Source organism: Schistocerca gregaria, chromosome 6 (assembly GCF_023897955.1).
Source record: "Schistocerca gregaria isolate iqSchGreg1 chromosome 6, iqSchGreg1.2, whole genome shotgun sequence".
In the NCBI taxonomy this organism is placed as follows: Eukaryota; Metazoa; Arthropoda; class Insecta; order Orthoptera; family Acrididae; genus Schistocerca; species Schistocerca gregaria.
The window spans coordinates 364,085,692-364,109,474 of NC_064925.1; the positions used below are offsets into that span (position 1 = coordinate 364,085,692).

The window sequence follows — 23,783 nt, forward strand, 5'->3', positions numbered from 1 at the left end:
ACTTATTAGGGTCCCTTTATTGGCAAGTTCTTTATTCAAAATCATTTTTGGAAACCGTAGATATTGTTGGGCTAAATTTACTGCCTCCAGTATCGAGTGCCAAACTTTATGTGGGTCAAAAAGGCAAAGTCAATAGCTGGAAGGAGCAAGCTTGATACAGATCTAGCATAAAGGTTTGGCTTGGGTGGATCTTGTATATCTTCCGAAATGTTCATAATTGTTTCCACGTTTTCTCTTATGACGTTAACTGAATTGTAACTGGCACTCCAGTAAGTATCACACAATCGTTGTAAGTGCCCGAATAGAGCTTTTGAGTTGAATTCTCGAATTTTCCGTTGTACTGCCTCATGTACACCTGACACAGATGCATTTTCATAACCTTTAGCCGTGCGCAGTGCCATATCCAGCCCCTATTTTCCCAGATTCTGTTGAATATCTTCTGACTGTACTCTGCAGTCTTTCCGAACTCCTAAGAAGGATTCTCAAACTAATACAATGTTGTCTTGTATATGCACTTTTCTAATTATTTGACTCGTTTGGTCAGTTCTGTTTTCATCAGGAGTGCTGTCAAAAATTATTCAGTAATACTCGTGTTAAGCCTTTTTTATATCTGTAATAACTTTTTCTTAACATGTCCACGACAAAAAAGAAATTAATTCAGCTTTTATCCTTTTGACAAACAAGAAGGTACTCTCTTGTGTTAATAATCAATACACAGTCTACAGTTTGAGCTATGTAAATGTAAATGTCGTGTGACTAGGGCGTCCCATCTGGTAGACCGTTCGCCAGGTGCAAGTCTTTCGATTTGACGCCACTTCGGCGACTTGCGCGTCGACAGGGATGAAATGATGATGGTTAGGACAATGCAATACGCAGTCCCTGAGAGGAGAAAACTTCCGACTCAACTGGGAAGCCGGCCGGTGTGGCCGAGCGGTTCTAGGTGCTTCAGTATGAGTCCGCGAGACCACTACGGTGGCAGGTTCGAATCCTGCCTCGGGCATAGATGTGTGTGATGTTCTTAGGTTAGTTAGGTTTAAGTAGTTCCAAGTTCTAGGGGACTGATGACCCTCAGATGTTAAGTACCATAGTGCTCAGAGACATTTTTTCAGCCGGGAATCGAACCTGGGATTGACAGTTGGGTGCAAGGAATTCCGGATGTGCTGTTCCGTCGGCACTATTACAGTAAAGTGCCTTAAGCCTGTGTTGGCTCCCAGGGTACCCAGCGAGCGATGTGAAGCAGTGGTTAGCACACTGGACTCGAGTTTGGGAGGACGACGGTTCAGACACACTTACGGCCATCCTGATTTAGGTCTCCTGCTTCAGGCAAATGTCAGCAAGTTGCTTTTGAAAGGACACGGCCGACTGCCTTCCCCGTCCTTTTCAAATCTAGTGGGGCCGATGATCTCGCTGTTCGGTCCCCTCCCGCAAATGAACCGACCAACCGACTCGTCGGATGCCCGCCTGCCGGCAGGTACTACCTGGGCGTGCCCGAGGGCCGGCCGGGCCAGCTGCACCTGTACCGCATCACGTCGGAGGTGCCGGCGGTGGGCGAGCCCATGGGGCTGCCGACGTGCCTCACGTGCCAGCCGGAGACGCCGTCCGACCACCCGTTCGCCGCCTTCTACGCGTCCATGGCGAGCGGCCGCCAGGTGCACGACGCGCCGCCCGAGCAGGACGACGACGGCGCCGACGCCTGGGACGACGACGACGCCGAGAGCACCACGCAGACGCCGACGCCCGTCAAGAAGAAGAAGAAGTCGGGTACGCACGCTCTGCTCTCTGACGCCGCCACAGCGCCGATGACTTTCTTGTTTCGACACACTCGTGGCAAATGTACTGCCCTGACCTTTTGATTCTGTATTGGGTATAACCTGTTACGATTGTCATTTTTGTTTACCTGTCAGCGGAGAAATTGTGTATCTCGTGCGTGCTATCTGCTATGCAGTTTGAACCTGAGTGACAAAAGTAACGTTTCCAGAATGAGATTTTCACTCTGCAGCGGAGTGTACGCTGATATCAAACTTCCTGGCAGATTAAAACTGTGTCCGGACCGAGAGTCGAACTCGGGACCTTTGTCTTTCGCGGGAAAGAGCTCTAAAAACTGAGCTACCCAAGCACGACTCACGCCCCGTCCTCAGAGCTTTACTTCTGCCAGTACCTCGTCTCCTACCTTCCAAACTTTACAGAAGCTCTCCTGCGAACCTTGCAGGAGAGCTTCTGTAAAGTTTGGAAGGTAGGAGACGAGGTACTGGCAAAAGTAAAACTGTGAGGACCGGGCGTGAGTCATGCTTGGGTAGCTCAGTTGGTAGAGCACTTGCCCGCTAAAGGCAAAGGTCCCGAGTTCGACTCTCGGTCCGGACACAGTTTTAATCTGCCAGGAAGTTTCAAAAGTGACGTCCCTTCCCTCCTTCTTCACTCGCCGGGACGAGACGCGACTCGTAACGATGTTCGTCCCCGTCGGGTGACGTGGAACAGCGCCTGTAACTCTCGTAAGAACACAACTCCTCCCGTGGTTTAAAAATATTCTGTTATCTGTGCGCAACACTCTTCTCGCTTTGTACGAAGTGGTAAAGTGCAATTTTATTTTGATGCTCGGTTAGTTCCTTGATGAAATGAAATCTTGATTCTTGATTTCATCATTACGGCCGTTTTGCACATCATACATGGCGAGGATGGAATTAGCTGTCTGCTATTCCGTTGCTATGCCGTTCCTACGTTCAGTTATTAACAACGGTCCGACGTAACTCCAGAGATAACTTATGTTGGAGTAAATGTTTTTTTTTTCCTTTTTTTAATACGCCGCAATACTGGTTTAAAGTAATGACTCTTCACTGTCCATTATTCATGTACTCGCTTAGTCGCTTAAAACGTTTAAAGAGTTAGGCGAAACTTAACATTTCCCTTTGGACTCAGATTTTATTGTTCTTTCTGTAATTAACTGTTTGTACCTACAACACACGCACACCGATATGTAATTCAAGATTAAATTCTGTTCAGTTCAGTAATCGCGACGCTGACGACAACTTTTGACTAATCGGCGTACTTGTCTTTCTTCGTGTCTTCGTTCTATTGTGTCCTACACAAGACTACGAATTGTTTTTCTGTCTGTGATCCATTGCTCTCTAGGTTTATAACTGTCCATCAGTACGAAGGCTAAGTCCGGTAAACCAATATCACTCAATCGAAGTCTAACACTCGTCTTACTATACCGCCGCTTTGAGAACGGTAAAGATTAACTTTCATCAGTGGAATGACTGAGCAGTACTTCAGTCTCTACCTCACGAATTATCAAACTTCCAAAACAGAAACAATCTAATAGCGGTTGCGTCCAGACAAGTATCGCAAAAGTACTCTAGAGTGACTTAAGAACAGCTAACTGAACATTTTCATATGCGAGTTGCACTGTAGTCGCATTGAATTTCCTTTTCGATGCGGCTGCAACTCTCTTCCATGGTAAATGTTGTCTTTTACTGAATAAATTTCTTGGATTTAACCTTCGTTCATATGACTTTGAATTCATTCTATAGATTCATTAATAAAAACTTCTTGGCTGAATTGCCGTGGTCCATATATAAAACTTCTTCTTCTTCCTGACGTTTCGTTCCCTACTGCGGACAACATCATCCGAGGTGAGTCGGCGACTGGCTGCTAGGCGCTGGAGGTCCGGCTCATATAGAGCGCTTAGATGAAGCCACCACTGATCACGTGCTTTCGACTTTAAAACTATCTAGCAGCCAGTCGCAGACTCACCTCGGAAGATGTTGCCCACAGTAGGCAACGAAACGCCAGAAAGGTGAAGAAGTTTTATATATGGACCACGGCAATTCACCCCGGAAGTTTTAATTAATGAAGACGCCGGCCGTGAAAGCTTAAATGTTATGATTATTCTATAGATCTTTGATAAAAAATCTATGAAAATCCTTTCCTTTTATCTCCCCTTTTTGTGTGCTATTCTCAGTATCTGAATGATATAGGTGTTAATCAAAATATTACCAGTATAGATTTTATCGTCAATACTTGCCGTCATTGTCAACATGACTCACTTCCCTACTTTAAGTTACCACAAAGTTTGTTAGTTGCGGTTTTCTGTCCGTGGGGAGTTACAGGCTATAGACACCATCTTTCTTACAATAAAAAATAATCAAATAAAATAAAATAAGCAAATAAAAATCGAAATACAGCTAAAGAATTAAATAGAAATACAGTAACAAAATTAAGATTCTAGCTGCTGTATCTGTGCTAGTAGAGACAAAATACGAACCATGTTCCTCAATCTGTTTTTGTTGGGAAAATACAATAAACAAGACTCTGCTCACGCCGACAGACTAATCGAAACAAAACACAGTTTCAGCGAGAAACAAAATACGGATCCCAATTCGGATTTTCTAACAGAAGAATAACAAAATAGAACGTTTTCTTCGCAGATCTATCGCTCGAGAAATTTCACTAAAGAAAAGACGGAAACGAAACCACTAAATAGCGGTCAACACAGTATTACCACAAAGCTGCCAAGGGAAACCAGACCACCCTTACACGACACTCTTGCGTCATATTACGGAGCTACTACTCCTGCCGATCCGGAACTGCCACCAGACGAGTCGCCTGGTTGTTGCGACTAGGATATCAGATCCCTAAAAGTCCGGGCAGCGTATCATACTGCCTTCTGGCCGGTGGGGATCCGATTTATAAGACAGTTTGGCGGCTGGAACTTCTGGGGCAATTTTCGACCACCTGAGTGGCGTAGGAAAATAGTCCGCTTGTTGATCGTGACCTTTGGCGCTGCTGACGATCCGCGGTGCTCAGGTGACAGGCCTTGGAGACCGTTGGCTGAGACACGAGGCTGTGTTTTCGTCTCCTGCAGCGCCCTCGTTCGTACAGTACACATCTGCATCTGCTTTTGTTTCACTCGCTGTGATGAAGGCATCCCGCATCCCTGTTCCCTCATGCGGGATGCCGAAGTCGCATGCGGACGGGTTGGACGCTGCACTAGCGATGGGAAAATGTATTGATTCCCCTAAAATCGCTCCAGGCCAATGCCGTGAAGATTTCTTTGAAAGGGCACGGCCATTTTCCTCTCCCATCTTTCTCGAATCTGAACTTCTGATCCGCTTCTAGTGATCTCCTTGTCGACGGGAGTTAAACACTGATCTTTCTTCCTTTTTAGTGTTCCGTGCCTCAGCCAGTAAAAACGGAACCCTAATAGGATCACTTTGTTGCCCATCTGTCTCTTTGTCTGTCTATCTGTCTTTCTGTCCGACAGTCAAGAACCATTTTTCTCAGGGACGGGTAAACTTATGAAGTTGAAATTTATGTCATCTACTGAGGTCTTTAGTGCCTATGAGGTCTAAGAAACTTAAGCCTCCAAGTCAGTGCAGTCAAAGGATATGGCCATTTATGCCAGATATTTTGGTACTTGCAAACTCATCAAATTAAAATATATAATGAAAAAGTACACAAAAAATATAAACTTAAAACAATCTACAGAGTTCTGGAAATGCCGCCACTAGCATCGATATCGGTAACAGGCAAAAATCGTCGAGATTCTCAATTACCGGAATAGATGGAATATCTATACACGTAAATTATTTTATAAGGAGCCCTCAGACCATGAGTCCTGCTCGCACTTCGCCATTAAAAAACAGTTGCTTATTTCATTAAGGAAACAACTGTTATTTATAGATGGCCACACATTTTTCAGCACTTTTTTGCCATCATCAGTGGATGCTATTACTCAGTTCTGAAAATTTAAACAACTTGTAAGCGATAATTATTCTAACAAAATTAGGGTCAAAAACACATTATGTTCTTTGCAGTTGTTACCCTATTTTTTTACATTGTTAGGTTCTTTAGATCCCTCTCTATAGTACTGTTACTGGTAACTTGTCAGCTGCAAGCAACCTATGTTAGTGTGCGTTTGGATAGCGAGTAATCAAATCGCTTTAGCTATAAACGTAAATTTGTTGTACGAAAATATTTCATCACCGTATTTTAAAATTTTTTGCAGTCAGCTTTGAAATATCCGTTCTCACCTGTTGTGGAAACACCCGCACAAAGACGATACATTAATTGGAGAACTTCAGTCGCAAGTTACATTTTTCAGTTAGCTAACGACAGTATTTATAGCAGTTTTTCTGGTCCCTGTTGATGTTTAGTTGTTTTCATATCAATTTGACACCAAACCCATAATCTCTCTCTCTCTCTCTCTCTCTCTCTCTCTCTCTCTCTCTCTCTCTCTTTCTCTCTCTCTCTCTCTCTCTCTCTCTCTGTGTGTGTGTGTGTGTGTGTATTCCTTTTTGTTTGTTTATGCCGTCTTTTTTGCTTCGCACCTTAAATGTGTTAAATACTGTGCCATTGCGTTGTGTAGTCGTTTACGGCCTGTTTTTCTTCTGGTAATGCCTTCTATATGTTTTAGTTTTCTCCAATTGTATAAATGTAGGATAGATTTGGCTGGATTTTAAAATTTTTAAATATGTTTCTATTTTATCTGGACGATGGCTGATGGCTATTAACTAGTCAGCAACTGTGCTGTAGGAGCTGTTAATTTTTATATCTCTGATGTGTTTTGAATAACTAGTTTTAAAGTTCTTGCATTTGTGTCTTTTATATACTTACTGACAAAAGTTGCATGCAAGTTTGTATGTGCCTCATTTGTTGAATTTCAATCGTGAATGTTTCCTGTCTACTGAATATTTTCTGTGATGTACCGACTGTTTTGTGTCCTGTTTGAACTTCCGGTTTCTTTAAAAAGTAGTCAACTCTGTGAAATTCTTTACACTTGTAGGTGAGTAGGTGCCATTTTCTTTTGTGTGAGGGCTTTTGCTGTTTTGTGTCCTGTGCATCATCATTGTGTAAACCCATCACTTTCTGGTTTTGGTGTGTGTTCACCCCAGGTAATTGACTAACAGATCAACAGAGAGTGCAAAACTGCCGCAATGTCGGATAACGCAAAGAAAGTAATAAGGCCCTGTGACTCTTGATTGAACTGCGGTGGTAGTGTTGACATTAATTGATTCAGAATTGATCCCTTTTAATTAAAAAGAGTTCACATTGATATTATATTCAGTTATTGAACACCAGATGCAAATGTTGAACATAAAATTAATTCAGAAAGTGACTTGGGATTTCAACTACTTGATTGAAAACAGATGCAGTCGATTAGCACAGATTTATTTTAACTCACGACCTTCAATCATCACATTACATGACTCTCCTAACAGGCAGTGGTAATAAATTGCGTTTGCGTGGAGTAAAGCATGATAAATCAAAAGTAATTCCTATCGACTGACCCAGGCATAATGCGAAGTGCGAGAAGAATTCTACAATACATGGCCCATGAAACCCTCATGGAAACTTTGCCGATGTGATCAAACAAATTAATCAGTGCCAGAGAAGGGTGGAATATTACCGAATACAGCATGGCGGAGCGGTGTCATTGTGCGGACGTCGGTCGATCTCATGATGCTGCAAGGCTGCGCTCATCTATTCATTCCTAGCTATCTTGCTCAGTACATAGCTGAACCAAAACTTCCTATCTCTAAGCTCAGTCGTTCCATTTGCTAAGTCCTAAACTGCTGAGATGCTCACTCTTTCTCAGGCAAGCTGAGTAAAGAACGCCACGTCTGCACACTAGACAAGCTGGGAACAGAAGACCTCTATGGGGACTTCTCCCAGTATGCTCTTCGCCTCGGTTTCCCCTCCAGCAAAATCACTTACGCCAATTGCAGCGCAAGTCAATTTAATTATGTGTCGCTTCCCAGTGCCGACCAATGCCTGCTCTGGGAAGTGAATAAATTCCCACAAAATTTCCCTTCCTCTCAACTTCTGCTATTTAGCTCCTCCCAGGCCACCCATCAAGGTTAGCATCTGCAGAAACACCAATTTTTCTGGAATTCTGACTCCCAGGAAAGTACTTCAAATTCCTTGGTCCTATGTTCCTGTCGGAGGCCGGCGTATTTCATTCTGTTGCTCTTCACCTGATTTACTTCAGACTCTGCGGACCGTGAATTCAGCGTCAAGTTGCTGTAGTCACATATTTTGACCTCTGTTGACCGCTCCACCGCAGCTTTACGCTGCTTTCTCGCATGTTTCACTGAAAACGGGACGATGGACATTTATCAACAGGCGTACAAGTTCCCAGTACACCAGCATGGGGTCAACCACCCACTCACTGTCACTTATCTTAAGGCAGCTGGAGGCCGTGCCCCGTTACCGCTTTCTCAGAGCTTGAGCCACCCTAAGCTGGCTATTGTCGCTTCCCTTCGGCGCTCCCCAGCAACACGCCGCACTCATTTCTGGGATAAACTAGCCTCCACTAAATCGACGCATTTCCACGAAGTTTTCATGCCATGTGAATTACTTTAAAACCATAACCCAACAATGATTATTCCAATATGTTCATACTATACCATCTACAAGATTCATTGTGCCTTGTCAGTCATTTTGTTCAGCCCTACTGCTCGCTCAACGTGAGTTAGGTGAGCTTTAATGACTTCATGTAAGCGGCATAGTTTTTGCCATCTTACAATTCTCTGTGTGTTGAATAATTCTGTGTTCTTGTGCACGTTCTTTTGTGCATGTGGCTTGATTTCCCTGGTCGTTAACATATTTTGTGGTTTAATTTCTCTATAACATGGGTGTCATGACTATTCTCCACTGCTACTGGCTTTATTCTGTTCATTCCTGCGTATAGTTCTCTTTATTTATGGAAGTTCTGTTTATTTCTGTGTAGCATCAATCGGGAGCTTGCTTCTCTTCCTTCTCAGTGTGTCAGTGGGGTTTGACTGTCTGTGAATGGTGATGCGTCTGGTTATGGTTGTAGGTTTCTTGTATGATATGAGATCATGTGTGTAGTGTATTCTCTGTATGGTCAGATCAAGTAAATTTAGTATGTTTCTAATGTGAGGTGAAGTGAATTTTTAGACGTAAATAATTTATTTCCTATTGTATCTGTTGTGTGTGTGTGTGTGTGTGTGTGTGTGTGTGTGTGTGTGTGTGTGTGTGTGTGTGTGTGTGTGTGTGTGTGGGTGGGTGGGTGGGATGGGGTCTGGAGGATCATCAGATGGACGTATTATTTCATTGAAATAATGGTTCCAGTAGACAATAATGGAAACACGGTCCTGCAGAACACAACGATATAGAAAAGAAGATAATAACCGCAACAGACATAAACAGTTAGTAGGTCTAATTTTGCTAGGAAAATTATTATTTAAAACATACACTCCTGGAAATTGAAATAAGAACACAGTCCCAGGAAGGGGAAACTTTATTGACACACTCCTGGGGTCAGATACATCACATGATCACACTGACAGAACCACAGGCACGTAGACACAGGCAACAGAGCATGCACAACGTCGGCACTAGTACAGTGTATATCCACCTTTCGCAGCAATGCAGGCTGATATTCTCCCATGGAGACGATCGTAGAGATGCTGGATGTAGTCCTGTGGAACGGCTTGCCATGCCATTTCAACATGGCGCCTCAGTTGGACCAGCGTTCGTGCTGGACGTGCAGACCGCGTGAGACGACGCTTCATCCAGTCCCAAACATGCTCCATGGGGGACAGATCCGGAGATCTTGCTGGCCAGGGTAGTTGACGTACACCTTCTAGAGCACGTTGGGTGGCAAGGGATACATGCGGACGTGCATTGTCCTGTTGGAACAGCAAGTTCCCTTGCCGGTCTAGGAATGGTAGAACGATGGGTTCGATGACGGTTTGGATGTACCGTGCACTATTCAGTGTCCCCTCGACGATCACCAGAGGTGTACGGCCAGTGTAGGAGATCACTCCCCACACCATGATGCCGGGTGTTGGCCCTGTGTGCCTCGGTCGTATGCAGTCCTGATTGTGGCGCTCACCTTCACGGCGCCAAACACGCATACGACCATCATTGGCACCAAGGCAGAAGCGACTCTCATCGCTGAAGACGACACGTCTCCATTCGTCCCTCCATTCACGTCTGTCGCGACACAACTGGAGGCGGGCTGCACGATGTTGGGGCGTGAGCGGAAGACGGCCTAACGGTGTGCGGGACCGTAGCCCAGCTTCATGGAGACGGTTGCGAATGGTCCACGCCGATACCCCAGGAACAACAGTGTCCCTAATTTGCTGGGAAGTGGCGGTGCGGTCCCCTACGGCACTGCGTAGGATCCTACGGTCTTGGCGTGCATCCGTGCGTCGCTGCGGTCCGGTCCCAGGTCGACGGGCACGTGCACCTTCCGCCGACCACTGGCGACAACATCGATGTACTGTGGAGACCTCACGCCCCACGTGCTGAGCAATTCGGCGGTACGTCCACCCGGCCTCCCGCATGCCCACTATACGCCCTCGCTCAAAGTCCGTCAACTGCACATACGGTTCACGTCCACGCTGTCGCGGCATTCTACCAGTGTTAAAGACTGCGATGGAGCTCCGTGTGCCACGGCAAACTGGCTGACACTGACGGCGGCGGTGCTCAAATGCTGCGCAGCTAGCGCCATTCGACAGCCAACACCGCGGTTCCTGGTGTGTCTGCTGTGCCGTGCGTGTGATCATTGCTTGTACAGCCCTCTCGCAGTGTCCGGAGCAAGTATGGTGGGTCTGACACACCGGTGTCAATGTGTTATTTTTTCCATTTCCAGGAGTGTATTTGTGTTATATGGTATTGTGTAGATGTACCCACTGATGGCGACAGGGGCTGAAACATGTTTGGGAAAGTGTAAACAATAGTATTCCCCATAATAGATTGACTTAATATCCAGTATTGTTCGCCTAAAATCACAACTACTGCTAGAGCTTCAAAAACCATATGATGGATAAGTACAAAATACTTAGGAATCCGTAAATAGTGCCTTTTTAATTTATCCTTTGTATCTTTTATCTACATTCAGATGAAAACAGCGAAGTGACTGACATTTTTGCATAGAAAGGTGAGGGAGATTTGTTGTCAGGTCGCTTGCACCCGCAAACACAGCATGTCGTACGTCTCCGGTAGCGACAAGTGTGTATTCAGTACATTCGTACGTTCATCGTTTAAGTGCAACCTGGAGGTGCTCTTGCAGGATCCTAGTAATCTTCTAACTTTTCTAAGCAAATTCACTGTTCGCTTCACTCATTCCGTAAGAGAGCGCTAAGATGTAGTGAATATAAGAACAAATCACAACAGTTCCGCTACAGACATCAGTTGTCGTCCACAACTGACTGGTAAACAATAACTCAGGTAGCAGAGCAGTATGACAACTGTGCAGAGGACTCGAAGTGTGAACAATCACCGGCACTGATCGGTTGTTGCTGTTCCAGTTCTTTTACAAACAGTTAGCTGCCAGTCAGTTTATTATTCAGATTCAGGTGTACGTGCTAAATAACATCGAAAATCACTACATCAGTTTTTCTGACTGTTCAAACAATTTTTATTTAGAGAGTTTAGTTATTTACTTTGCTATTTATGCGCAGTGGGGGCTTTTTTTTCTTTTTTTGTACAGTCTAAGTGAATTTCCGCTCTTAAATATTCGGTCTCTATCGCGGGAGAGTACCAGGTCGTCGTGCAATCCTTGTGATGTTTCATGAAAACACAGAAAACAACAAAATAGAGATTAAAGAGACATAAAATCGCAAAATTCAGTATTATAATGAGAGATAACGCGGTGAGAATAGGTTAGCTTCCGGTGCTGAAAGTCGACGCTAGATCTCCCTTCCCCTACGCATGTGCAGTCTGCAGCATGTTCAGGATTTAAAATTTCCGAACTCGCTACGCTTAACTGAGCACTGCTGTCACTGAGAAACTCACCCACTCGAGACATGACTCGCGCCTGACTTATACGCAAGCACATGTAGCTCACCAACCACAAGGAGTCGATTTTGAGCAGAAAACTGTGTAAGCTCCCCACTATATATTTCTCTATGACATTTTGCCCAGCGTCACTTCCCACTCTACAAAAAATGTACGTACTACCAAACTATGCCCCCCCAACTGTTATCCAACTTAAACTCATATGCTAACCTTTGACTAACGAGAACCTAATTTGAACTGAACTGCGGGGGCCTGAATACAACTTGTCTTTATACTAAATGAGCAACTGAAGAAAAACAATTATCTGGCTCTAATCAAAATTCCTATTTACCTCCCGTTTTCATAACATTGTTGCAAATGTCTCGAAAGCACAACAGCAGACACCAAGCAGACCGCGATTAAGCTAGATTTCTACACTGGAGCGCCAAAGAAACTGCTACAGAAATGCATATTCAAATATAGAGATATGTAAACAGGCAGAATACGGCGCTGCAGTCGGCAATGCCAATTGAAGACAACAAGTGTCTTTGGCATTAGTTAAATCGGCTACTGCTGCTACAATGGGAGGTTATCAAGATTTAAGTGAAATTGAACGTGGTGTTATATTCGGTGCACGAGCGATGGGACACAGCATCTCCAAGGAAGCGATGAAGTGCGGATTTTCCCTTACGACCATTTCACGAGTGTACCTTGAACATCAAAAATCCGGTAAAACATCAAATCCACATCACTGCGGCCAGAAAAAGACCCTACAAGAGTGAGACCAACGACAACTGAAGAGAATCGTTCAACGTGACAGAAGTGCAACCCTTCCACACATTGCTGCAGATTTCAGTGCTGGGACATCAACAAGTGTCAGCGTGCGAACCATTCAAAGAAACATCATCGATATTGGCTTCCGGAGTCGAAGGTCCACTTGTGTACCCTTGATGACTGCACGACACAAAGTTTTACGCCTCGCCTGGGCCCATCAACACCGACACTGGACTGATGATGACTGCAAACATGTTGCCTGGCGGTACGAGTCTCGATTCAAATTGTATCGAGCGTTTGGACGTGTACTGGTGTGAAGACAACGTCATGAATCCATGGACACTGCATGTCAGCAGGGGACTTCCAAGCTGGTGGAGACTCTGTAATGGTATGGGCGTGATAGTTTGAGTGATGTGGGAACCCTGATACGTCTAGGTACGACTCTGACAGGTGACACGTACGTAAGCAACCTGTCTGATCATCTGGATACGTTAATGTCCATTGTACATTGCGACGAACTTGCGTATTTCCAGCAGGGCAGTGAGACACCCTACACGTCCAGAATTGCTACAGAATGACTGCAGGAACACTCTTCTGAGTTTGAACACTTTCGCAGCCCACCAAACTCCACAGACATGAACATTATGTGCTGTTCAGAAGAGATCTCCACCCCCGTGCACTCTTACACATTTATGGACAGCCCTGCAGAATTGATAGTGTCACTTCCCTCCAGCATTATTTCAGACATTATTCGAGTCCATGCCACGTGGTGTGGAGCCACTTCTGTGGGAGCACTACACGATATTAGGTAGGTGTATCAGTTTCTTTGGCTCTTCAGTGTATTTATAAACAACTATTCAAACTGTTGCAGACCACATGGTGTAAAGTGAGAATGCGGAATTATAAATCTTCTTTAAACAGTGGGGTGAGGAGAGCAACTCTTCCTATGGAATCATATTCCAATACAACCATTTTAAATTGAAGTATGTATTCAAAACGACAGAGTAAAGTTTGGTGTGATATTCATGCATAAGTTTGGTCTGAAAACAAGACTATGTTTAACAAAGTGAACAACTATTTGAAAAGGGTGCAATGTTAACAGAGAATTTCTATAAAAAACAAAACAGGTTAATCAGTTGATATTTTAATGTATGACTCAGGGAAGTGGGGTGGTTTTTGTCTTAGCTCTAGTCAAGTTAAGTAGTTGATATTTATTCTAACAAATTACCTGTGCAGTGCTGCAGTTTTACCTCCAACTTCTTCTCTTCATAAATAATAAAATTATTCAAAATTATATGCTCTTCGCCTACCAATATACAGTCATATTTGTCCTTGCTGTCCTTTACAATAAATCATTTTTCATCTAACAGATACAAGTCAGCACAGCACAACTGAATACGTCCATCACCTGCAATATTTTAACTAAGACTGGGTCAGACTGCGCAAAGGAAAGGACTGTGCCACAACAATACCAAAGATTGTTTAACAGTAACATAACTTGGTTTCTCTGTCTCCGAAGCGCACATCGATAACTTACAAAAATCAAAATGACATGACTACCTTACAAACGCTCATATAAAACAGGCTTCACTCTCACTATTTGCCTCCTTTCCCTTGTTTCCTACTTCCCTCCCAACACCTCCAGAACTGCCAGTCACATCACCCCTTTCTTTGTTTCCGTCCCTCTACACATATCCATTGTATACCTCTCCTCCCTCCCCCCTTTCCATACGCTTACAAATAACGTTTCTCTCACTGTCTCATTGATGATGTGTGAAGAGTGATTTGACATCGCCACTACCTTTCCCCACCAACAATACACCCATCTGGATGCGGAAACATGGCTTCGTTGTCACGAGTGTTACTTACTGTATTACACTATTCCGTCAGCAACATAGTTTATACCTACGATTTGCGGATGTGTTATGGTATCTAAAAGTCAATTACAGGATGTTGTTGTTGCGGTCTTCAGCCCTGAGACTGGTTTGATGCAGCTCTCCATGCTACTCTATCCTGTGCAAGCTTCTTCATCTCCCAGTACGTACTGCAACCTACATCCTTCTGAATCTGCTTAGTGTATTCATCTCTTGGTCTCCCTCTACGATTTTTACCCTCTACACTGCCCTCTAATACTAAATTGGTGATCCCTTGATGCCTCAGAACATGTCCTACCAACCGATCCCTTCTTCTGGTCAAGTTGTGCCACAAACTTTTCTTCTCTCCAATCCTATTCAATACTTCCTCATTAGTTATGTGATCTACGCATCTAATCTTCAGCATTCTTCTGTAGCACCACATTTCGAAAGCTTCTATTCTCTTCTTGTCCAAACTAATTATCGTCCATGTTTCACTTCCATACATGGCTACACTCCATACAAATACTTTCAGAAACGTCTTCCGGACACTTAAATCTATACTCGATATTAAAAAATTTCTCTCCTTCAGAAACGCTTTCCTTGGCATTGCGTCTACATTTTATATCCTCTCTACTTCGACCATCATCAGTTATTTTGCTCCCCAAATAGCAAAACTCCTTTACTACTTTAAGTGTCTCATTCCCTAATCTAGTTCCCTCAGCAGCACCCGACTTAATTCGACTACATTCCATTATCCTCGTTTTGCTTTTGTTGATGTTCATCTTATATCCTCCTTTCAAGACACTATACATTCCGTTCAACTGATCTTACAAGTCCTTTGCTGTCTCTGACAGAATTACGGTGTTATCGGCGAACCTCAACATTTTTATTTCTTCTCCATGGACTTTAATACCTACTCCGAATTTTTCTTTTGTTTCCTTCACTGCTTGCTCAATATACAGATTGAATAACATCGGGTAAAGACTACAACCCTGTCTCACTTCCTTTCCAACCACTGCTTCTCTTTCATGTCCCTCGACTCTTATAACTGCCATCTGGTCTCTGTACAAATTGTAAATAGCCTTTCGCTCCCTGTATTTTAGCCCTGCCACCTTCAGAATTTGAAAGAGAGTATTCCAGTCAACATTGACAAAAGCTTTCTCTAAGTCTACAAATGCTAGAAACGTAGGTTTGCCTTTCCTTAATCTTTCTTCTAAGATAAGTCGTACGGTCAGTATTGCCTCACGTGTTCCAACATTTCTACAGAATCCAAACTGATCTTCCCCGAGGTCGGCTTCTACTAGTTCTTCCATTCGTCTGTAAAGAACTCGCGTTAGTATTTTGCAGCTGTGACTTATTAAACTGATAGTTCGGTAATTTTCACATCTGTCAATACCTGCTTTCTTTGGGATTGGAATTATTATATTCTTCTTGAAGTCTGAGGGTATTTCGTCTGTCTCATACATCTTGCTCAGCAGATGGTAGAGTTTTGTCAGGGCTGGGTCTCCCAAGGCCGTCAGTAGTTCCAATGGAATGTTGTCTACTCCGGGGGCCTTGTTTCAACTCAGGTCTTTCAGTGCTCTGTCAAACTCTTCACGCAGTATCGTATCTCCCATTTCATCTTCATCTACATCCTCTTCCATTTCCATAATATTGTCCTCAAGTACATCGCCCTTGTATAGACCCTCTATATACTCCTTCCACCTTTCTGCTTTCCCTTCTTTGCTTAGAACTGGGTTTCCATTTGAGCTCTTGATGTTCATACAAGTGGTTCTCTTTTCTCCAAAGGTCTCTTTAATTTTCCTGTAGGCAGTATCTATCTTACCCCTAGTGAGATAAGCCACTACATCCTTAAATTTGTCCTCTAGCCATCCCTGCTTAGCCATTTTCACTTCCTGTCGATCTCATTTTTGAGACTTTTGTATTCCTTTTTGCCTGCTTCGTTTACTGCATTTTTATATTTTCTCCTTTCATCAATTAAATTCAATATTTCTTCTGTTACCCAAGGATTTCTACTAGCCTTCATCTTTTTACCTACTTGATCCTCTGCTGCCTTCACTACTTGATCCCTCAAAGCTACCCATTCTTCTTCTACCGTATTTCTTTCCCCCATTCCTGTCAATTGCTCCCTTATGCTCTCCCTGAAACTCTGTACAACCTCTGATTATTTTAGCTTATCCAGGTCCCATCTCCTTAAATTCCTACATTTTTGCAGTTTCTTTAGTTTTATTCTACAGATCATAAACATTAGATTGTGGTCAGAGTCCACTTCTGCCCCTGGAAATGTCTTACAGTTTAAAACCTGGTTCCTAAATCTCCGTCTTATCATTATGTAATCTATCTGAAACCTGTCAGTATCTCCAGGCTTCTGCCATGTATACAGTCTTCTTTTATGGTTCTTGAACCAAGTGTTAGCTATGATTAAGTTGTGCTCTGTGCAAAATTCTACCAGGTGGCTTCCTCTTTCATTTCTTTGCCCCAGTCCATATTCACCTACTACGTTTCCTTCTCTCCCTTTTCCTACTACCGAATTCAAGTCACCCATGACTATTAAATTTTCGTCACCCTTCACTATCTGAATAATTTCTTTTATTTGATTCTACATTTCTTCAATTTCCTCGTCATCTGCAGAGCTAGTTGGCATATAAACTTGTACTACTGTAGTAGGTGTGGGCTTCGTATCTATCCTGGCCACAATAACGCGTTCACTATGCTGTTTGTAGTAGCTTATCCGCATTCCTATTTTCCTATTCATTATTAAACCTACTCCTGCATTACCCCTATTTGATTTTGTGTTTATAACCCTGTAGTCATCTGACCAAAAGTCTTGTTCCTCCTGCCACTGAACTTCACTAATTCCCACTATATCTATCTTTATCCTATCTATTTCCCTTTTTAAACTTTCTGACCTATCTGCCCGATTAAGGGATCTGACCTTCCAAACTCAGATCCGTAGAACGCCAGTTTTCTTTCTCCTGATAACGACATCCTCTTGAGTAGTCCCCGCCCGGAGATCCGAATGGGGGACTATTTTACCTCCATAATATTTTACCCAAGAGGACGCCATCATCATTTAATCATACAGTAAAGCTGCATGCCCTCGGGAATGATTACGGCCGTAGTTTCCTCTTGCTTCCAGCCGTTTGCAGTACCATTAGAGCAAGGGTGTTTTGGTTATTGTTACAAGGCCAGATCAGTCAATTATCCAGACTGTTGCCCCTGCAACTACTGAAAAGGCTGCTGCCCCTCTTCAGGAACCACTCGTTTGTCTGGCCTCTGAACAGATACCCCTCCGTTGTGGTTGCACCTACGGTACGGCTATCTGTATCGCTGAGGCACGCAAGCCTCCCCACCAACGGCAAGGTCCATAGCCAGATATATACAGATTGCGTGTTAAGTAGAGCTGCGCTCTACCAAAACTACAGTTTGGCAGTTTTGGTAGTTTTGGTATAGTACGTAAATGACGTAGTAAATGGTAGGACTACCGCTAGCTTTAGTAGCATTGGTAGTTAAAGAACCACAAATGAAAGTGTGATAGTGAAACTGGGAGTCGACGACTTCTGTTTTTTGTTTGACTGTTTGTGTGTTTACTTGTTTACACCTAGCAAGAACCACAAATCGATCTCTGTTAGTCCATTGCGTACTTTTCATTATGACAAAGATATTTTTCATGTTATAAGTAATAAAAATAAGTTTATTATGTAATTTCTGCGCTTTTGTGTAACCAAAGCAATTACTTTTGATACAAGTACAGTTTACACAAACATAAAAAATCTGTGCAGTTATAGTTGTTATCTTGTACTCAGTAGAACGTTCTTCATCTTGATGAAAGGCAAGAGTTTCGTGTTATTATTGGCAAATGGGGAAGATGTTTATGAACAAGTGATACATGTTTAATATAAGTCGAGGAAATTGCTGTTTTTCTTTTTTCTTTATTTTCCCTTTTTTTGAGGAAATGGCGTTTTCTAGCGCTAAATGATAAATCTGAATCTTTTTTTTATTTTTACTACAACACATCTCTGTTAAGCCCTAAATATCAACAAATTTCGAATGAAACCTAAATCAAGCCCTGAAAATTTCAATTTTGTTTCTTTTTAAGTAAAAACCACTAGGATAACTATGTAGAACAGAATGGTTCCGTAGGCTGTGCGGCCCTTTACATATCCTCACTCAATTAGTAGACGGTTCACTGCTTTTGGTTTCTCGGGGAATCTAATAACACATATACCACCTACGCAAAAATATGGTCTAGATGGGGTAACGCCCAACAGGTAAGCAACACATTTAAAGTACAGGTAAGTCGGTTACGATCTTAACCGACCAAGGCTATTAGAAAACTACCGCCGTAGTCTACGCTTATGTATGGTATCCTAAAGCAGTTTTACAACTCAAGTTTTAAGTACCTAAGTTTCTGTTACGGTAAAAATAACCTCTTCCTCAGGTTGCCCTCATTAACATTGAGGTTTTTTCTCATATGTTAGCCTTGTACACGCAAAATGCTTCCAACTTCTTCTATGTCGCAGTACTTCACACACTCCTCAAAACTTTTAGGCCAGTCAGACAAGAATTATAGTTTACATCCGAGCAGGCTTTTTCAGTATCACTATACCTCCACGACTGGTCCATTTGCTTCAGGCCACCTTTATTATTGAACAGGCTTATGCTGTACTTACAGTCAGGCTGTGTAAGTTGGATAAACACATAATTTCACTTAGGGAACTATCTTTTTCATGTCATTTGACATCAAATTACCAGACGTCGTTACCGACGAATCTTTTCGTCCCATTTCACCTTCCTAACACTGTACCGTGTACTGAGTTTATGGTCAGCGAGAAGTCAGAAATTCAATAGCACCACAGGAAACCTAAAACACAGTAAAGTACCCTCCGCCATGCACTGAATACTGCTTTCAGTGTACCTCTGTAGATACTGATGACATTGGTATAGAACCGAAAATTTACTGTTGGACTGTAGCACAAAAAATTAAATGCACGCGTGGCGCTTCTTACGTTTGAATGACGGTAAATATGTTGCACCCTAGGCGCCCGGGCAATAAACTGATGTGAATTAGCGTCGTCTAACAGACCAATGTAACATATTGGCTGTAGTTGTAATTCATGAATTTTGAAACCTTTAATGTACATATTGGTAAATATATTTTCTTCTTTGCATTATGTACACTTGATTTTGGTGTTTATTTTTTTTATTGTAATGGAAAATTGATCATAAGATGAAGGAGGAACATTGAAGTAATGCGCTGTACCTTAACGTTTGTTCCGTTTTCGAGTGAAACAATGAAGGATGGAGCTAACAGTGGTAAGAAACTCTCTCTGCTTTGGGGAGCATAATCACCTGTCGAAGTGCATGTAATATTGAAGCAGACTGTACCACTTTTATATTCCTCTTATGTGGAAGATATTAAGAGAGTCATATGCTTCTATGGACCTCTGTCACAGATGCACTTATTCTCTGCGTTACGTAATACTCTTACTCTCCCGTATGAAAAATGAGATCTTCCTGTTTTCCTTCCGCTCTTGCCTTCCGGGCGACGTCGTGTGGGTCACAGCTCGAGAGATAACCACAGGAATCCTCGATGCCGCTGTAACAACTTCGCAAGCTCTGGACACACGACCCCCTCTGCCGTGTATGGCACTCACAGAACTTCGTGAACCCAATAACCGCAACGTTAGCACAGCATCAGAGCCCGTTAAGCAGTGGGCTCGCTCACGCCCGCTTTCGACAGTCGCCTCGTCTCCGGGGAAAGTGCCACCCATCAAAAGTTCAGCCTCTGCGTTTCGGCAACTTCCACTTCTCTTATGTGTCACATTTACTGAGCGTTACTCAAACAGTCCATTATCCAATCCAGCATGTACATGAGATCAGTTAGCAGTCTTATTGCAGCCCTTTATACTGATTTATTTTCGACTTCAGACCAGCTTACAATGGATTTCACCTAATGCTCTTTGCTCCTGTTAACTGCTATCAATGAAACTGTAACAACTTTGTGTTTTTAACGTTGTAATGGGTAATCATTGTACCACTTGTATAACGTGGTAAATACTAATGTTTTCATTCTCGCTACCACTAGCAACCTGCCTTTCCTTGACAAGGGCAGCGCTGTGTATAGTATGACAGGACGATTTGTTTATAACACGCAGTGATACACAGAAACTTTCTTCGTGAGACATTCTGTCTACTAGTAAAAACTGTATCAAAATCCCTATAGAACTTATAGTTCCTCAGATTAGAAATCACATACAGGTAGAAAAATGTGACGAGAGACTTTAATTTATAATATTTTAGAAACGTAAACCCCGTCTTCATAAATCAGTCTATCGATAAGTGAAAACAGTATCACAATCCCTACAGGGGTTCCTGCATTATAAAAATGTATTTTATAATATATGTAGATTCTAATCAAGCTTCAATGTTATCTGGAGTTGCGGCGGCAGTTAACTGCTTTTCCAGACAGGTCCTGCCTCCTTCGTAGCTGACCAGTTAGTAGCTCCCACCACACAGATGTCATTCTAAACGCCTGTTAACTGTGGATCAGACAAGAATACATTACATCTACATCTACATCTACATGACTACTCTGCAATTCACATTTAAGTGCTTGGCAGAGGGTTCATCGAACCACAATCATACTATCTCTCTACTATTCCACTCCCGAACAGCGAGCGGGAAAAACGAACACCTAAACCTTTCTGTTCGAGCTCTGATTTCTCTTATTTTATTTTGATGATCATTCCTACCTATGTAGGTTGGGCTCAACAAAATATTTTCGCATTCGGAAGAGAAAGTTGGTGACTGAAATTTCGTAAAAAGGTCTCGCCGCGACGAAAAACGTCTATGCTGTAATGACTTCCATCCCAACTCGTGTATCATATCTGCCACACTCTCTCCCCTATAACGCGATAATACAAAACGAGCTGCCCTTCTTTGCACACTCTCGATGTCCTCCGTCAATCCCACCTGGTAAGGATCCCACACCGCGCAGCAATATTCTAACAGAGGACGAACGAGTGTAGTGTAAGCTGTCTCTTTAGTGGACTTGTTGCATCTTCTAAGTGTCCTGCCAATGAAACGCAACCTTTGGCTCGCCTTCCCGACAATATTATCTATGTGGTCCTTCCAACTGAAGTTATTCGTAATTTTAACACCCAGGTACTTAGTTGAATTGACAGCCTTGAGAATTGTACTTTTTATCGAGTAATCGAATTCCAACGGATTTCTTTTGGAACTCATGTGGATCATCTCACACTTTTCGTTATTTAGCGTCAACTGCCACCTGACACACCATACAGCAATCTTTTCTAAATCGCTTTGCAACTGATACTGGTCTTCGGATGACCTTACTAGACGGTAAATTACAGCATCATCTGCGAACAGTCTAAGAGAACTGCTCAGATTGTCACCCAGGTCATTTATGTAGATCAGGAACAGTAGAGGTCCCAGGACGCTTCCCTGGGGAACACCTGATATCACTTCAGTTTTACTCGATGATTTGCCGTCTATTACTACGAACTGCGACCTTCCTGACAGGAAATCACGAATCCAGTCGCACAACTGAGACGATACCCCATAGCTCCGCAGCTTGATTAGAAGTCGCTTGTGAGGAACGGTGTCAAAAGCTTTCCGGAAATCTAGAAATACGGAATCAACTTGAGATCCCCTGTCGATAGCGGCCATTACTTCGTGCGAATATAGAGCTAGCTGCGTTGCACAAGAGCGATGTTTTCTGAAGCCATGCTGATTACGTGTCAATAGATCGTTCCCTTCGAGGTGATTCATAATGTTTGAATACAGTATATGCTCCAAAACCCTACTGCAAACCGACGTCAATGATATAGGTCTGTAGTTAAATGGATTACTCCTACTACCCTTCTTGAACACTGGTGCGACCTGCGCAATTTTCCAATCTGTAGGCACAGATCTATCGGTGAGCGAGCGGTTGTATATGAGTGCTAAGTATGGAGCTATAGTATCAGCGTAATCTGAAAGGAACCTAATCGGTATACAATCTGGACCTGAAGACTTACCCGTATCAAGCGATTTGAGTTGCTTCGCAACCCCTAAGGTATCTACTTCTAAGAAACTCATGCTAGCAGATGTTCGTGTTTCAAATTCTGGAATATTCCATTCGTCTTCCCTGGTGAAGGAATTTCGGAAAACTGCGTTCAATAACTCCGCTTTAGCGGCACAGTAGTCGATAACAGTACCATCGGCACTGCGCAGCGAAGGTATTGACTGCGTCTTGCCGCTTGTGTACTTTACATACGACCAGAATTTCTTCGGATTTTCTACCAAATTTCGAGACAATGTTTCGTTGTGGAACCTATTAAAGGCATCTCGCATCGAAGTACGTGCCAAATTTCGCGCGTCTGTAAATTTTAGCCCATCTTCAGGATTTCGCGTTCTTCTGAACTTCGCATGCTTTTTCCGTTGCCTCTGCAACAGCGTTCGGACCTTTTTTGTGTACCACGGGGGATCCGTTCCATCTCTTACCAATTTATGAGGTATGAATATCTCAATTGCTGTTGCTACTATATCTTTGAATTTGAGCCACATCTCGTCTACATTCGCATAGTCAGTTCGGAAGGAATGGAAATTGTCTTTTAGGAAGGCTTCTAGTGGCACTTTATCCGCTTTTTTAAATAAAATTATTTTGCGTTTGTTTCTGATGGATTTGGAAGAAATGGTGTTGAGCCTAGCTACAATGACCTTGTGATCACTAATCCCTGTATCAGTCATGATGCATTACATTAAAATCTAGTTACTGAGATGAGCCATGTCATATAGCCAGCTAAAAGCGACCGGGACATTAATTTATAACATGGTCTAGAAGTAGTATTGTGTGTTCAAATGTGTGTGAAGTCTTATGGGACTTAACTGCAAGGTCATCAGTCCCTAAGCTTACACACCACTTAACCTAAATTATCCTAAGGACAAAAACACACACACACACATACCCATGCCCGAGGAAGGACTCGAACCTCCGCCGGGAGAAGTAGTATTACGTTCATTCAGTAATATAGTTGTTGTTCCGGTTATTAGACCTAAAGCTGATTCGATACAGATCTCGATTTCTGCAGTTTGCTAGTTATCCTCCTCATCTGAGCATAGCTGCTGCACGTCACCGACATTCAGACTTGTATACTCATTGTAGGCCCGTCTCTACGATTCTTTCCTCCCACCAATCCTCAAACTACAGTTTTCAGCAATTATTGTCCATATTGCTCGCCAATACGAAGATGTGCACCAAACCTAGTTTTTGGTTAATCTATCTGTCTCAAGTTTTCTTTTTAAGATTTTTTTTAAACAGATAACCCATTTAACTTGTGCAATATTTGCTGCTACGTCTTTCTTGCAACTTCCTTCTTCATCTCCTCTAGTTCCGAGGCA

General features: G+C 43.0%; 1 protein-coding gene across 2 annotated transcripts in view; it reads left to right on the forward strand.

Moving 5' to 3' along the window:
* Nucleotides 1–23,783, forward strand: part of LOC126278155 (dipeptidyl aminopeptidase-like protein 6) — a 752,824-nt gene that overhangs the window by 661,946 nt on the left and 67,095 nt on the right. For both annotated transcript variants that reach the window (XM_049978055.1, XM_049978056.1), the window contains exon 11: nt 1,472–1,761. In XM_049978055.1, the coding sequence (XP_049834012.1) occupies nt 1,472–1,761 (290 nt within the window). The remainder of the gene's footprint in view (nt 1–1,471; nt 1,762–23,783) is intronic.